We start from the raw sequence: 14,499 nt of genomic DNA on the forward strand, positions 1-14,499 counted from the left end.
TCGACGCCGCGGCCCGGTTCCGCGCCAGCTGGCGCCGGCGCCCGGTTCCGGGTCAGCTGGGCGCCGCCATCTTTTTGACGAAAAATCACTCCGTGACGTCACGGAAGTGATTTTTCGCCAAAAATGAGCGGCGCCAGCGCTTGGTGAGCTTTTTCGGGTAGAAATGGCTTTCTACCCGAAAAAGCTCACCAACGCTGGCGCCGCCATCTTTTTGATTTAAAAATTGCTTTTTTACCAAAAAGATGGCGGCGCCCAGCAACCAGCTGCCCGGTAAGGCTTGTTCCGGCCCGGTACCGGTCCGCGAACCGGCGGTTGAGGACCCCTGTAGCAGAGTATGCCAAGCCTTTATCCTATCTCAAATATAGAACTCAAAGTGATCCATTCGGTGTGCAGTCAAAAAGGTAAAAGATCTGGAGATGTGATGATGGGGAAATTTAGCAGAGAAACTAACACATTTTTAAGAAAAAATGAAATGAATGCAGTACTTAGCACCCTTTCCAGTTTTAAGAGTGCTTTGTTACTTTGTCAAATGTATTATATATAACTTGAGTTTTTAATTACATTTCACATGTTTTATTTACATTACACAGATCCAGGAATGAAATTAATTCAGAAAACTGACACCAATTTATATAACTTCAGTTAAAAATATCAACATTTTAAAAAGGCCTTCCTTTCATGTGCTCAATTTGTATGCCTAACTTTTCTTTCTGATACAAATAAATATATGGCAATTCAATATTAAACATTCAGAAATGTAGCATCTCTTTCTCTCTGTGTACGTGCGCACACACACACACACATACAAACACACAGAGTCCTAGAACACAGTCCCAGAATTTGAGATGTATTTTGGGTGTAGATGTAAAAACATCTGCTGCAGCAGTTAGAGCCGAATTGGGAATTCATACAATTCATGCACTATCCAAAATTAGAGCATGTAACTACTAGTACAAAGTCAATGAAATGGAGACTGATAGACTCCCCAAATTATGTCTACTAGAGCAAATAAAATCACAATCACAAATTTCCTGGATCACCAAACTAATAAATTTTGTAAGAAGCTGTGGCCTTCCTATTTCTTGCATAACAGCAGAATGATTTAAAAAAAGAGCTGCCCAAAGAATTAAGGATATAGAGACACAAAATGACATAGCTATCTTTAGAAAGGTGGGTAAGTTGAAATGGCTGAGCAAATACAAACATATTTTTCAAATAGACTGCTATTAGAAGTTACAACTGCCAAAACATCTAAGGGAGATATTTATGCGAGCAAGATTCGAACAGCTCGACACAATTGTCAGATATGGGAGATTCTATTCTATACCCTACAAAGAACATATCTGCATTTGCAGAGCGGCAGAGATAGAAGACCTGGCTCACATCCTATTTGATTGTTGCCTGAATAAGAGGGTGAGAGACAGGTACTTCGGTCTATATGCCAAATGAATGACCTATTAGACTCCCCATATCAAAACAACTTACCTTATGTGGGGCCAGAATCTGAAAATAACACACATCACAGCATTTAAGCAAAATGGTTCAGCTGGGATCTGCATATGTGAGACTGGTTGGGGTAGATTGCAGAGGTGACACCAAAATATAATTTTATCATATTTTATCTATATCTTAAATTATTGTATTTTATTCCAATTTCATTTTAAATCATATTTTATTCAAATTTTCATTTTAAATTCTATTTTATCCAATTCCATTTTAAATTGCTTTTATCAAATTTTAGTAATAATTTGTTTTTGGAACTTTGCACTTTGATATGGCCCAAGGGCTAATCAATAAAGAAAGTAAAAGAAAAAAATTAAGAGATATTTGTAAGCATCAGGCTAGAAAGAAAGAAACATTAATTTCTGTCATTGTTGCTAGTGGTTACTCATGGTCTAAATATCCAATTTAGAAAATAGTAATTCCTCAATTAAAGTATGTCAAAAATTAGGTTGAAATGGATGAAGACTCAGTGCTTATCCCCATCTTTCATATCACCAATACAAGGATTGCTTGACTTAAAAATGTTCAAAGTTCCAGCATCCCTACTTGGGAGTCATTACGACCTGGACTTAAAGTTCTGAGGGTTGTCCCCCCAGTGACATGATTGTGTTTTACTTCCAGTTTTTGGAAAAAGCAGTCGATAGCAAACCATGGTTTCGCTTAACAACCATGGCATTCGCTTAACAGCCACAAAACAGATCGTAAAATAGTTATGACCATGGTGGTCAGCTCCATTCTGGTTGTAACTCTATAATTACTTATAAAAGGTTATATATACTGAAAGGGACAGGTGTTTTTTCCCTCACAAAATTACATAGGATTATACCTGTACATTTTACCATTTATTTCAATTCTGCAATGACTGGATACTTATTCTTTTTTATTGGATTCTGGGAAAATGGACTAGATAAATATAGGCAGTCCTTAACTTATGACCACAAATGAGCCCAAAATTTCCATCGCTAAGTAACACAATTGTTAAGTGAGTTTTGCCCATTTTACTTTTTTTTTGCCATAGTTAGGCAAATCACTGAAATTGTTGAGTGAATCATGTGGTTGTTCAGCAAACATGGCTTTCGCCTTTGACTTTGCTTGTTGGAAGTCCCTGGGAAGGTTAAAAATGGTGACCTCATGACCCGAGGACAGTGCAACTGTCATGAATGCATAAATACAGTTACCAACTGCCTGAAATTTGATTATGTGACCATGGGGATATTGCAATGGTTGTAAAGGTGAAAACTGCTCATAAATCACTTTTTTCAGTGCGGTTGTAACTTTTAGCACTCACTAAACAAATGGTTGTGTAAGTTGAGGATTCCTGTAGACTTGCTATGTGGTTGGCAGAAAGCTGCAGCCCTTTTAAATCCAGTGATTAATCTGAGATTGCACTCCATTTCATACTTTCTAATTTTCTCTTAAACTTCTTGCTCTTATGTACATTAATGCTCATCTAATAAATATTAAAACTCACACTACAAAACAAATGAAAGTACCTCAACATAAACATACTGTACTATGTTTTCCCTAGTCTTTAGATTCTAAATGATATAAAGTTTATGAGTCTGACAGATTCTTGAAATATACTAAGATTTTAGTAATACTTGGTTTTATTTTTTCTCTTATGAGCCTAGTTTAAAATCCTATTTGATACAGTGCAGTAGTGCTGTCTACATCATTAGCTGCGGTTTAACTGTGTTATTCTGCAAAGATGATCCAAAAAACAGTCTGAATTTTCAGTCTAAAAAAGAAACTTATATTATGTAAAATGGTTGCTGATGCTAGACTTGTTTCAGAGACTTCTTACCCAGTCATTGCAATTGCATCTTCTAGAAAAAACTGCTCTACAGGGAATGTGCTTCCTAGAGATGTAAAAAATAATAAACAGATAGGAAAATAGTTTTAGTGAAATAGACCCAAAATATGTGCACAACAGAGCAAAGAATTGGAAGCTTTATTCCAACAAATTTGGAGTGCTGTTGTACAGTTATAGCCTGAATTTTACTGCAAAATGGGCATCAAGTAAAAATCTTTTTTAAATAAAGTATTATTTTAATCCATTTAAAGAACAAACTACATAAAAGAAAAAAGAAAAAAAATGAAAAAGGACATTGTGGTTGAAAAATAAAATATCAGTAAATAAACAGGGAATCTACAATTGTCATAACGTTTCATATAATTATTACATTGAATATTATGAAATATATTGAACTAGACATATCTTTTAAAATAATTTAAAAACACTATAAAACTATAAACATTAATATTCACACTGATATCATCATCATTATTATTTAAAATAAATGCACATTATTTTGTATTAAAAAAACAGAAAAAATAGATAAAATTGGTAAAACAAATATGTTCTAGATTGCTTTTTTGTACTTGAAAGGCAATTGCATCAAACTATTGATAAATATTAAAATTGCTTTTTACTATGGTTACTATGTCTTTCAAATTTTTAAGACTGGTATAGTTTCTTCAGCTCAAATATTTTACTATCAATACAATATGATGCAAATATATAGAAGCTTATAATGGAGATATTTGCTGTAAAATCAGCAGAAAGTAAAACAGTGAAGGAATTAATAGTAAAAGAAGCTGTTTTCACCTGGTATATTGACAATAGGGCAGGAATTAAAATACTGTGAAAAGATGTTTGAATTCAGAGTAGCACTCATTAGTACAACACGTAGCTCTGGTCTTTGTAACATTAAGTCCTTCATAATCAATAACAAGAAGTCACTAAAAAAAAGGGAAAAATTAAAATTCTTCCAATAATTGCATCTTTTTGCATCCTCTTTCAGTATTAGAAGTGATTCTTGGGTATCCACTCCCTATTTAGTTCTTAATGTTCTAGTCCCGAAGCTGTAAATATATTACATATTATGGCAGAAACTGAAAAATGAACAATATACTTCTTCTGTTATTCTGGAGGGGGGATAATAATTTGTCCTCATCGCTGAAAAGCAAATGTTAAGTCCATGAGAAAGCAAAAAATGAAAATAAAAATAAATCACTGGAAGACTGAATAGTAGTTTATTTTATTCATCTTCTCCAATGCCTGGTATATGATTATATAAATGCTGGGAATCATGATTTGAACCCTGATTAATTGTTAAAGAAGCTAGGAATAATCCTTAGATTGTTTTGCTGACTTGATCAACAGTGCAGTTTAAAACAGAATGTGGATGCATATTCTGTTGTTGAAATGGAATGGGCGGCAAACAAATCTAATAAATAAATTCTTCCTTCTGCATACAACAAAGACGGGGGAAAAGGAAATGTACAAATTTACAACCTTTGGACTTCTGGGACTGAAGATGACTTCACTTTTAACAGAGCTGATAACCACAGCAAAAGTGGAACCGGTGAATGAATCAGTTCCCCAAACCCCAAAATCTATTGTTCAAGGAATTCAGTTGTTTCCAGTTTGAAGAAAAATGCTGGTCCACCTCTGGATAGGCCAGATTAGCAGAGCAAAAATGGAATATTAAAATAAAAAATGGAATTCTAATTCAACAGAAGCATTTGCATATAAATAGAATAAATTTAGAGAAAGGTTATAAAATACAATAATGAAAAATTGCCCACTTTTAAAGGTTTGATTACCTTTCTTCTGTTCTCTCATGTATTTCATCAATAATAATGTGAGTTATTCCTTGTAATTTTTTATCCCCTTCTAGTCTTCTCAGAAGCACTCCAGTAGTACAGTACAATAGCCGTGTTGATGAAGACTTGCATAAAAAAGATAAAATATTAAAATGGCCAAGAAAATTATTGTTCTGTCAGATTATTTTGTTTTCCATGGATCATAAAATGGCAGTCTGTTTATAATTATAGAGTTGGCATGTATCTTGGAGATCTAGTCCAATCTCCCGCTCAATTCAAGAACCACCAGAACACATTTGATTATCAGTTCTGTTTGATGGCCTTTTCTAGAAGCGAACTCATAAAGTTTGGTTTCCAGACCCTTCACCATCTTTGTAGCCCTGCATGTATTTGCTCAATTTTGTCATGCCCTTTTAGAATTGTGATACCTATAAACCAAATGATGGACCAGAATACAGCTGAGTGGAACATATACTTCCCATGATCTGGGCTCATAATACCTCCTAATATAGCATTTACCTTTTCAGTGATACCACAATGCTGGCTCATGTTCATCTTATAGTAGAAAAGAACTCAAAAAAGAACTCAGGTTCAACCAGGTTTCCTTATGCTATATTTGTGTTTTACATTTTTCCTATCCAGATGCACGGTAGAACTTTATACTTCTCCCTATTAAATTCTATCCTATCTATTTCAATTCACTATTGTTCATGACTAATGAAGCAATAGATCTTTCAGTATTGCAAATTGGACTCTGGGTGGTAAAGGACAGTGAAAGCCAATGTCTAATATAATTATAAGTAAGCAACCTGGGACCTATTAGTATTGTTTCAGAAGTATTTCCTTAAACAGAGGAAAAAAGAATGTCTGTACTTGGGCAAAAAAACCCAATGGAGTTTAATTTTATTTAATTATTTGTTTTAATTTAATTTGTTGCCTATAATTCTGGGAGTTGCACAACAAAATATATTATAGCATTATATATTACATATTGGCCAAAATGTGTTCAAATGACTGGTTAATGATCAAATGATTAGATCCTTAGATCTAATAAGGAATATGTAGGGGAAATTAAAATAGTAAATCTTTACTAAAAAGAGTTATATTGAAACACATTATCACTGTTACCACTTCAACAAATGTAAAATGAAAAAAACAAACCATGACACTTTCTAGCCGGATTTGGTATCCAACAGTAATTCCAACTCTTTCTGTTCGTTCCTTGGCCACACGTTCAGCAACAGAAATGGCAGCAATCCTACGAGGCTGGGTACAAACGATGTTGGCTACTTTATTAGAAGGGCCTTCCAGAGAGGAATCCAAGATAAACTGAGGTACCTGAGTGGTCTTTCCACATCTGCAAGGAAAAAAATGTGTGTGGGAAAATCACCCCATCCCTTAAATAGCACATAATCAATCATTGCATTCTAAGCTGCACTTTATGGATAATATCTTTTCTTTTAAAGAATTGTGTATGTCTCAAGACTGAGCACAAATCAATGAAATATAAAAGTATCAAAATCTAAGTTAAAATAAAGTTTCTTTGGCCTCAAACCTCTCCTTTATAGTTATACATATTCACTGAAATAAAAACACATTTTCCTATTTGCTAATATTGATTCAGAAGTTAGAAAAAAGAAGACTGAATCTAAGCCTCATGAAAGATTTTCTGCTGAGGACTACAACTTGAACTGTACAAAACAGATGGGACTATTACAAATTCCAATACAATTTGAGGCCAAAAAATATATGCAGAAATTTCTCTTGCATTGCCAAAATGGAGCCTTCTTTTTGAGGGTCAGATTTTGTCAGGCTTCTACAAAGCAGACAAACAAACAAGGGCCTTCCCATTGGGAAAGTATGGGGTTCCTTTACACCAGTGGTCCCCAACACAGACCACTACTAGGCCGTGAGCTGTTTGGAACCCGCCCACAGAAGTGGCAGGCGAGCATGCACGCATCCCTACTTGCATGAGCAACGGCAGACGTGCACACCCACTACTCATGCAAATGAAGCTGCACGTGCACGCTTGCTGGCTGCTTGCGTGGAACCATTTCTCCCTGCCAATCTGCAAAGGCAGAAAAGTTGAGAAACTCTGCTTTACACAATTCCAACATAGAGGCTATAGAAAACTGAATCCGACTTTTTAATTTTAAAATGTTCTAAAAAATGTTAGAATTTTATATTTGTGTTTGTACTTGAAGTTTTAAACTGTAATTACTACTAAAGTTATATTATAATTTGAATTAACAGAAATATGTAAAGATTGTATGATTAATATTTCATTTGATCCTACAGCAGTTGCATTGCTGGCAGGTTACAACCTAACAACTAAATAAATCTCATATTCTTATTTTTATTTTTTAGCTTGATCTCTTGGTCTGTCTAGACTTAACTAGAAATGGGAGACTTGATAAATCATAAACACAGAGAAAGAGACACTGGTCTGGCTTTTTTCTTTCTTCCCATTTGTTTTTCAACTAAGCTTAAACCAAGAAGAAAACTGATCAGTCTAAATGAGAATCTTAATCTAAGAAAAACGGTAAAAGTATCCCTCCTTTGTTGTGAATATGATTTTGGGCTTCTCTCCTTTTTGTTTATAATTAATTATGAAAAGCAATACTGGCCTACTGATACATCATGCATAATGTGGAATGCAGCCTCTATTCAAGTTTGTGTATAGATTGTACACTTACCCAGTCATACCACTTATAACTAGGACTTGATATTTCCTCAGCAAGCTGAGAATGTTGTTTTTCTCTTCCCATGCTGGAAGTTTTTGTCGTTCTTGTAACATGGTCTGGTAACGCCTAGAAGACTGACAAAAACATACATAAAGTTACCAGCAACCATGATTAGCCTCAAATATGTGAATAACAATGATTTAACAATATATTTACTGTTCACTAAAGTAGGTAATGAACATGAATAAAAGTATGTGAAGCATTTTATAAACAAAATCATGCTTTTTAAGGAACTCACAAAAGTAGAACAAATTCCAATTAGGATCCAACTGCTAATTATCACAAGTTTGGGCTGCAACATTTAATTAGTAATTAAAGTAATTTTGGCTAATGGCTGATTTTTAAAATCACAACCCAGGCTCATTACATGAATATAAATATGCCTGATTTTTTTTAATAGAAAGTTACAATATACCAGACTACATTCCCACACATATTCACAGTTAAAATAATTTAAAAGCTAACTATACCTTTTTTATGCTGAATTGTTTGCAAATTTTAAGATTTTCTTTGGTGATGGAGTGCTCTGATGGAGTGCTGCTTTTCAATAAAAGTTTCTTTTTGAGATTCACATAACTTTCTTTCTCTATATTAACTGTTTGCAGGCCTCTTTGGTCATTCTCATCCTCCTCAGCTTCTACTTCTGTTGATGCTTTTAAAAAAAATCTTAACAATTAGTATGATCCTTCTACAGCAGGGGTGTCAAACTCACATGTGTCATCACAGGACATATCATAACTTTCCCCCCCTTCCCTAAACTGGGAGGGGCGTGGCCAGAATGTGATGCATTCGGCACCGGGCCGGGAGTTTGACACCTCTGTTCTACAACACTGATTTAACTTGGGGTGAAAGGGGAAGGCATGAATACTGTTGATACAGGGATCACCATACCAATGGCTAGTTTATTTATTTGACAGATTTCTTCTCAGGAATCCTGCCCACCATTCCTTGAATTCATACTGATATACATGGGAGAAATACATCATACATTAAATAAATTCAGGTTAAGAATTCTATTAAATTATGGATTCCATCGTGTTTCAGAAGATTTTCCCTACCAAATACCTTTTTAATTTCCTCATGATCAGAATTATGTTTGCCCATTTTAGCATTTTAAACATCCTAGTATTGATTTCTCTCTTAAAAGAGGCTTATACAGATTAAAACAACACTATTATAATATGGATTTTCCTGTCAGGTGCTGGGTAATGATAATGGAACTTGAAGTTCTATTCATTAGGAGAATATCATGCTGTATTTATTTCTGTAATTAGATGTATCATGCTTTTCTCAAATAAAGTCAGGCAAAAGTTATTGTTATTGAGTAGATATTGTCATTCTAACATCTATTTTATTCCAGTGCTCTTTGTGATGAAAACAAAGTTTTTACCAATTTTCTTAAATTATGCTTTTTCAGGTTTATAATGGTGATTTTATTAGATATAATTTTCTTATGTTTTGTTGAAGATACATGTTCATGCCCCTGCCCACCCAGCACGCACAAGTGGTAGCAAGCATGTGAGCGCACAAAGATGAATTTGTGCAAGCAGTACACACACATCCATGAAACCATTCCCTCTCCCCCCCCACCCCCCACTGGTTCTCAGAGCTGGAAAGATCGGGGACCAATGTTGTAGGGTATTTGAAGGCATCAATTAAAGGGTATAGTACACTTTCCATAAGTACTGTAAATGAGATTTGGATTAATGAGCAACAAAGGCTAAAGTGCTAATCCAAATAAAATGATAATTGAAGGATTAGATTAAAGGTTCATTCTCCAATGCAAGTTTTAATGGGAAAATATGTCCTCTTGGGTTGGTCTCTTTCAATTCTACAGTTCCAAACTGGGAACTCAATACATTAGAAAGACTCCAGATTATATAATATGACATTAAAAATAGTTATATCTTTTTGACATTTGGTGGTATTTGATGTTATTTGGTGTTATCTGACATTTCTGTACTTACACACAATTCATTCCTTGAAGCACAATTCTCTCTAACTGAAAATTGCCTAGTTCTATCCATGTTAGCAAATTACTAAAAAAACAAAAACAAAGATCCAATCAGTTACAAAGTTTCTTCCGGGGTGGGATTCTACCGGTTCGGCCCAGTTCTATAGAACCGGTAGCTCCGAAGAGCAGCTGACACCAACCTGATTCGCTGCGACAACCGTCTGGTTGTCTGTTTGGCCCACCCACCTGCCCGGCAGTGCTCTAGGTTGTTCTTTATCCTATGCTTTTACCTCAGCTGCTTTGTGCAACACAGTTGAGTGCCGCTCGTCAGCTGGAGAAATGCTCGCTGGAGCTGGTAGCGTGCATGCACATGCAATGTGCATTTGGCGCGCATGCGCATACTCTCCAAACTGGTTGTTATGCCGGTAGGATCCCACCCCTGGTTTCTTATTGAAACTTATTCATAATATAATATTCTTCAAGCCCACAGAGTAGGAATAATACCTAAATAATGTAATATATAAAATAATTTTGGAATCAAAATGGAGGCATTCAACATTGATTTTCAAGATCCCAATAAAGAGTTATAAAAATGAACATACCTACAGAAGTCTGATATGGATTATTACAGCTACTTGGAAACTTTTGTTTTGGAGGCAGTGGACGAACACTGTATTTGTGGGATGTCTTATTAAGCAATTTCAGGACCTGAGCTTCATCCCTTAAGCATGTTACAAAATCATATACTACAGGTTTATTAGACTCAGATGAAATTAAGGCCTTTTCATAAAGGAATTCTGCTAAGTGCAATCGACAAGATAAGGGCAAGTTCTCATTAGTAGAATAGAAGGCCACAAGAGGTGGTTGATATGGGTATTTATTATCTTCTGGAAATCTTACTTCAAGTTCATACACAGGAGCATTAAGTTTAAGATGAGCATCGTCTCGAATGGGGGGAAGTGATTTCTCATTGTGTGAAGTTTCATGCTTGAATCTGCATCTTGATCCAAATTTGCAATCTCCTCGAAGGTAAAATTTACAGATACCCTGGGAATTTGTATTAACTATGTTACTGGTGATACTATTTCCTTGTTTTGTTTTGCTGAGAATATTTGTTAGATAGGTCAATTCTAATGTAATAGTCCAAACTCGATTTTGAATTCGTTCAACAAATTTGTCTCCACAGATTGAATGGAGGGCTAAAGCTTCTTCTTGCCTTTGTTCAAAACAATCTTTAATATTTGCTTGAACAGAAGCTTCTGTGAGCTGCGTTCTCTTTCCAAACTTTTCTGTGAAGCACTGCAAAAGTAAATGTTCCAAAGATGCTCCAATGTTACCATTGTAAGATTTCAGTACTGCTTGGCAATGCTCAGAATCAAAGCCATACCTAGGAGGAAGAAAAACAGGGTATACAAGTGCCATCTAGGCAAGAGCAAGTAGTTCTACTACTTCTAAAATGAATATTTTAGCCTATTTTATCATATGAGAAGAAGCTACTCTGGATTGCATAATACACTTTAATTCTGCAACTAGAATGTGCATTGTTATCTGAGTCAGCAGTTGTTTTTAGAATATGAAATTTTGCATTCTATGAAGATACACCAATGGCTTGAATGATTGTTGAAGCAAAGCTGAATTCCTAAAAATCTCCGCGGGCAGAATAAAAGAGCCAGGAAGGGATTTGGGTTGATAGGAAATTGACTTGAATGAAGAACTTGTTTCTTTTCCCCTGCCCCCGCTTAATAATAACATAAAGAATTGGAATTACTAAAAAAAAAGCCACCCATTGACAATAATTTGATAATTAAACAGCCTGAAATGTGTTTTTTTAAATCAAAGCAAAAATTGTCTTACTATTGAGTTGCTAGATTCTGAGGTCAGTGTGTTACTCCTTCAAGTAATTGCAACTATCCATTCCAATCAACATTTCTAAATTATGCAGTGGTTTTGACATTTTAGAATAGATGCAAAAATAATTACCTGGAAAGCTTATGCACAGCAAAAGATGATACTTCCGTTTCTAGCACATGGTTCACTGTTGCTTGAGAAGCAGCTCTTGAATCGGTTTTAGTGAATGCATTGTCATCTGACCAGGACTGCTCATCGTCTGACTCACTGCAATCAGCTATGCCTGACATTACTGTCCTGAAAGCATAAGATATTTCTAGGACTACAACCAATAAATTAATTTGGAGGATTAGGATTATACAAAGTTATTTTATACTTTTCTCTCTCAGTCCGGAAGTAGTTTTATTTAATTGTTCAAAGGTAGAAATTAACTGTCTTTGTTATGTAAAACATGCAGACACTTTGAATTAAACAAACACTTTGCTTCTTCTTCTAGAATGGGTACAAAATCTTGTTTGCTAAATCAATCAACAGTCTAGATATGCTAAATTTTATTCCATAATTACATACTGTGAAAAGCCTATTCAGTTATGAAAATATACAATTTTGTGGCATGTCATATTTAAAGAATAAGTACATTGTGTTTTTTTAAAAACTCACTTCGAACCAGAAGCCAATTCCTGCCCCTGGAGCTCACAAAGAAGTTCTTTTACTCTCTTCTGATTTTCTGAAGTCATATGAAGAGTATGCAGAGATGTTTTGATCTTGGATGCATGTTTGGTCTGTCCATTTCCTCTATTAACAGAACTTGATGTACAAAAAAGAAAGAAGTATATTATTTACAAATACAGTCAAGTAGTGTAAAATGCATATTCAAATACATAAAAATTCATTAGTTAAAATTATGATTAAAATGACAATTGTACAGGATCCATCTTCTGTTGTTAGCAAATGTTCAGACAGAGCGGAGAAAGTAAGGAAGAATATGGAGATCTCTTGCCAAAGCAACGAAGAGAAAAACATATGCAAGTAGTCCTTGACCTACAAGGTCTCAATTTTTGGTTATAAATTGTTAAGGTTAAGCAAAGTACCCACATGTAATAACCGCAACACCTTTTTACCATCCTCCTAGGTACGGTCGCCAAGAGACTGAGTTGGTCATTAAGCAGACAGAGCAAAAGAGTTGCCTGTTAAAGGCAAGCACCTCTTCTCCCTGCACAGAAAAAAATGTATGTGCTGGACCCGAAAAATAAAGTTTAGATCCCATTATCTCATAAACTCAAAATGAAACTCAAATCTCCTTAATTTATTTGGTCTCCAGCTAAATACTCATTCCTAACTCTATGATGCTACATTCAGTTCATATTCTAAAGAATAATTCATTTTGCTAACCTGTATGCATCTTCTGTTTCATCAAAAACGCAGAAATCATCATCCCACATTTCGTCCAATCCTTTTTTGCTGCCACTGCTTTGATGTTTGCTGCCACTGCCTTGATGTTTGCTTCCACTACCTCCTCCTTTTCCTCCTCTACTTTTGGGTCTCCCTCTTCTCTTTGCTGAACTCATTTTTTAGCTAAAGGGGAAAAAACATGAAACAAAATGCTCAAGAGTTAAGTATAGCACTAGGTTTATTATGTAAACACACAGTAAAAGGTATCCATTGACATCATTCATTGATCAGCTCTCACCTACAACCCATAACAAATACAGTGGAATTTATTTTCTAGTAAATTTGCTTTGGTCACAGTATTTGTATGTTATCTCTAAGAGTATAGTTATCAATAAGGATCCACTTATGACATGGGCAACAGTATATCATACTCCATTGGATCAAGTTTAAATCAATAAAATTAATTAAATTATATCTGTAGAGGTATATATACAATATAATTGCACTGCATGCTATGCGTTACATTCAATGTCACCATAAGAGCAGCAACAATTGTTTGGGTGAATTATACTTTGCTGAATTTGGTAACTAAACTTTTGGAGATTTTTATATCTGTCTGTTTCTCCTTTTCTATCTCTTTTCCTGTTATGGAAAGCCTTGCAAATATGGTTATTTTCTTATTCAAATTGCAAGGAACTTTGGGATTGGTGGGGCAAAACGCAAGGTAAAAAAGATTTTTTAAAAAACCATACATTTTGTACAAGTGTATTATAAATTATAATGTACATTATATACTATATTAAATACATCACCCTAGTATAAGTTATAATAAATCACAATAAATTATGTTTTCCCTAACTGAACATATCAATGCTCACTATTGGGGGTGGGATGGGGGAGAACCTCAGTATTCACAGTGAAATTATGAAAAACCATATAGAGAATTATAGTTGGTGACCAGCACACAGTGTATTCAACTAACGTAGCATAAGCTTGTTAATTTAAGTCAGATCTACAATTAAGTGCCACTAATTTAAGGGGCCAAGCCTGAGATATCCTTCTGCAAAGAACACTCCACTACAATTATTATAAAAAGCCACATTGCATCACTTAAACACTATATGCTGGATTGAAATTCCTCGTCTCCCTCAATACTTGCAGGCATCTCATTTTCAGCGTTTCCAAAGACATTTTTAGAAAACTCACAGCCTCCCTGCATATGTATTATAAAACACCCTTCTCCGTCCCTAAACTCTTCGTACATTTACTAGGAACTAGTAAGCCAACGGAAGGTTACCGCCTTAGAAAAGATCGCCCGAAAGGCACTGTAAATATCACCACTCCCTCCCCATAATAACAAACCTCTGTCTTTCCTGCTAGTTATCCTTAGCACATACATCCGCTCCCGCCCGGAATCTCAGTCTAAGCCAAAGCTCGACGATCCCCTGG

The 14,499-nt window shown here is 35.1% G+C and overlaps 1 protein-coding gene across 1 annotated transcript in view; it reads right to left on the reverse strand.

Annotated features, from left to right (window-relative positions):
- DHX57 (DExH-box helicase 57) overlaps window positions 1–14,490 on the reverse strand; it is a 29,826-nt gene extending 15,336 nt beyond the window's left edge. Inside the window, exons 1-11 of the mRNA XM_026684408.2 lie at window positions 14,413–14,490; window positions 13,051–13,233; window positions 12,319–12,465; window positions 11,791–11,955; window positions 10,413–11,197; window positions 8,327–8,508; window positions 7,809–7,930; window positions 6,274–6,469; window positions 5,113–5,237; window positions 4,112–4,245; window positions 3,308–3,362 (exon numbers count right to left, since the gene is read on the reverse strand). Of these exons, the coding sequence (XP_026540193.2) occupies window positions 3,308–3,362; window positions 4,112–4,245; window positions 5,113–5,237; window positions 6,274–6,469; window positions 7,809–7,930; window positions 8,327–8,508; window positions 10,413–11,197; window positions 11,791–11,955; window positions 12,319–12,465; window positions 13,051–13,226 (2,087 nt within the window). The 5' untranslated portion in view covers window positions 13,227–13,233; window positions 14,413–14,490. The remainder of the gene's footprint in view (window positions 1–3,307; window positions 3,363–4,111; window positions 4,246–5,112; window positions 5,238–6,273; window positions 6,470–7,808; window positions 7,931–8,326; window positions 8,509–10,412; window positions 11,198–11,790; window positions 11,956–12,318; window positions 12,466–13,050; window positions 13,234–14,412) is intronic.
- Window positions 14,491–14,499: the final 9 nt, after the last annotated feature.

This window comes from Notechis scutatus, chromosome 1 (assembly GCF_049901735.1).
Source record: "Notechis scutatus isolate UNSWTSFEM ecotype Mainland chromosome 1, rNotScu1.2, whole genome shotgun sequence".
Classification (NCBI taxonomy): domain Eukaryota; kingdom Metazoa; phylum Chordata; class Lepidosauria; order Squamata; family Elapidae; genus Notechis; species Notechis scutatus.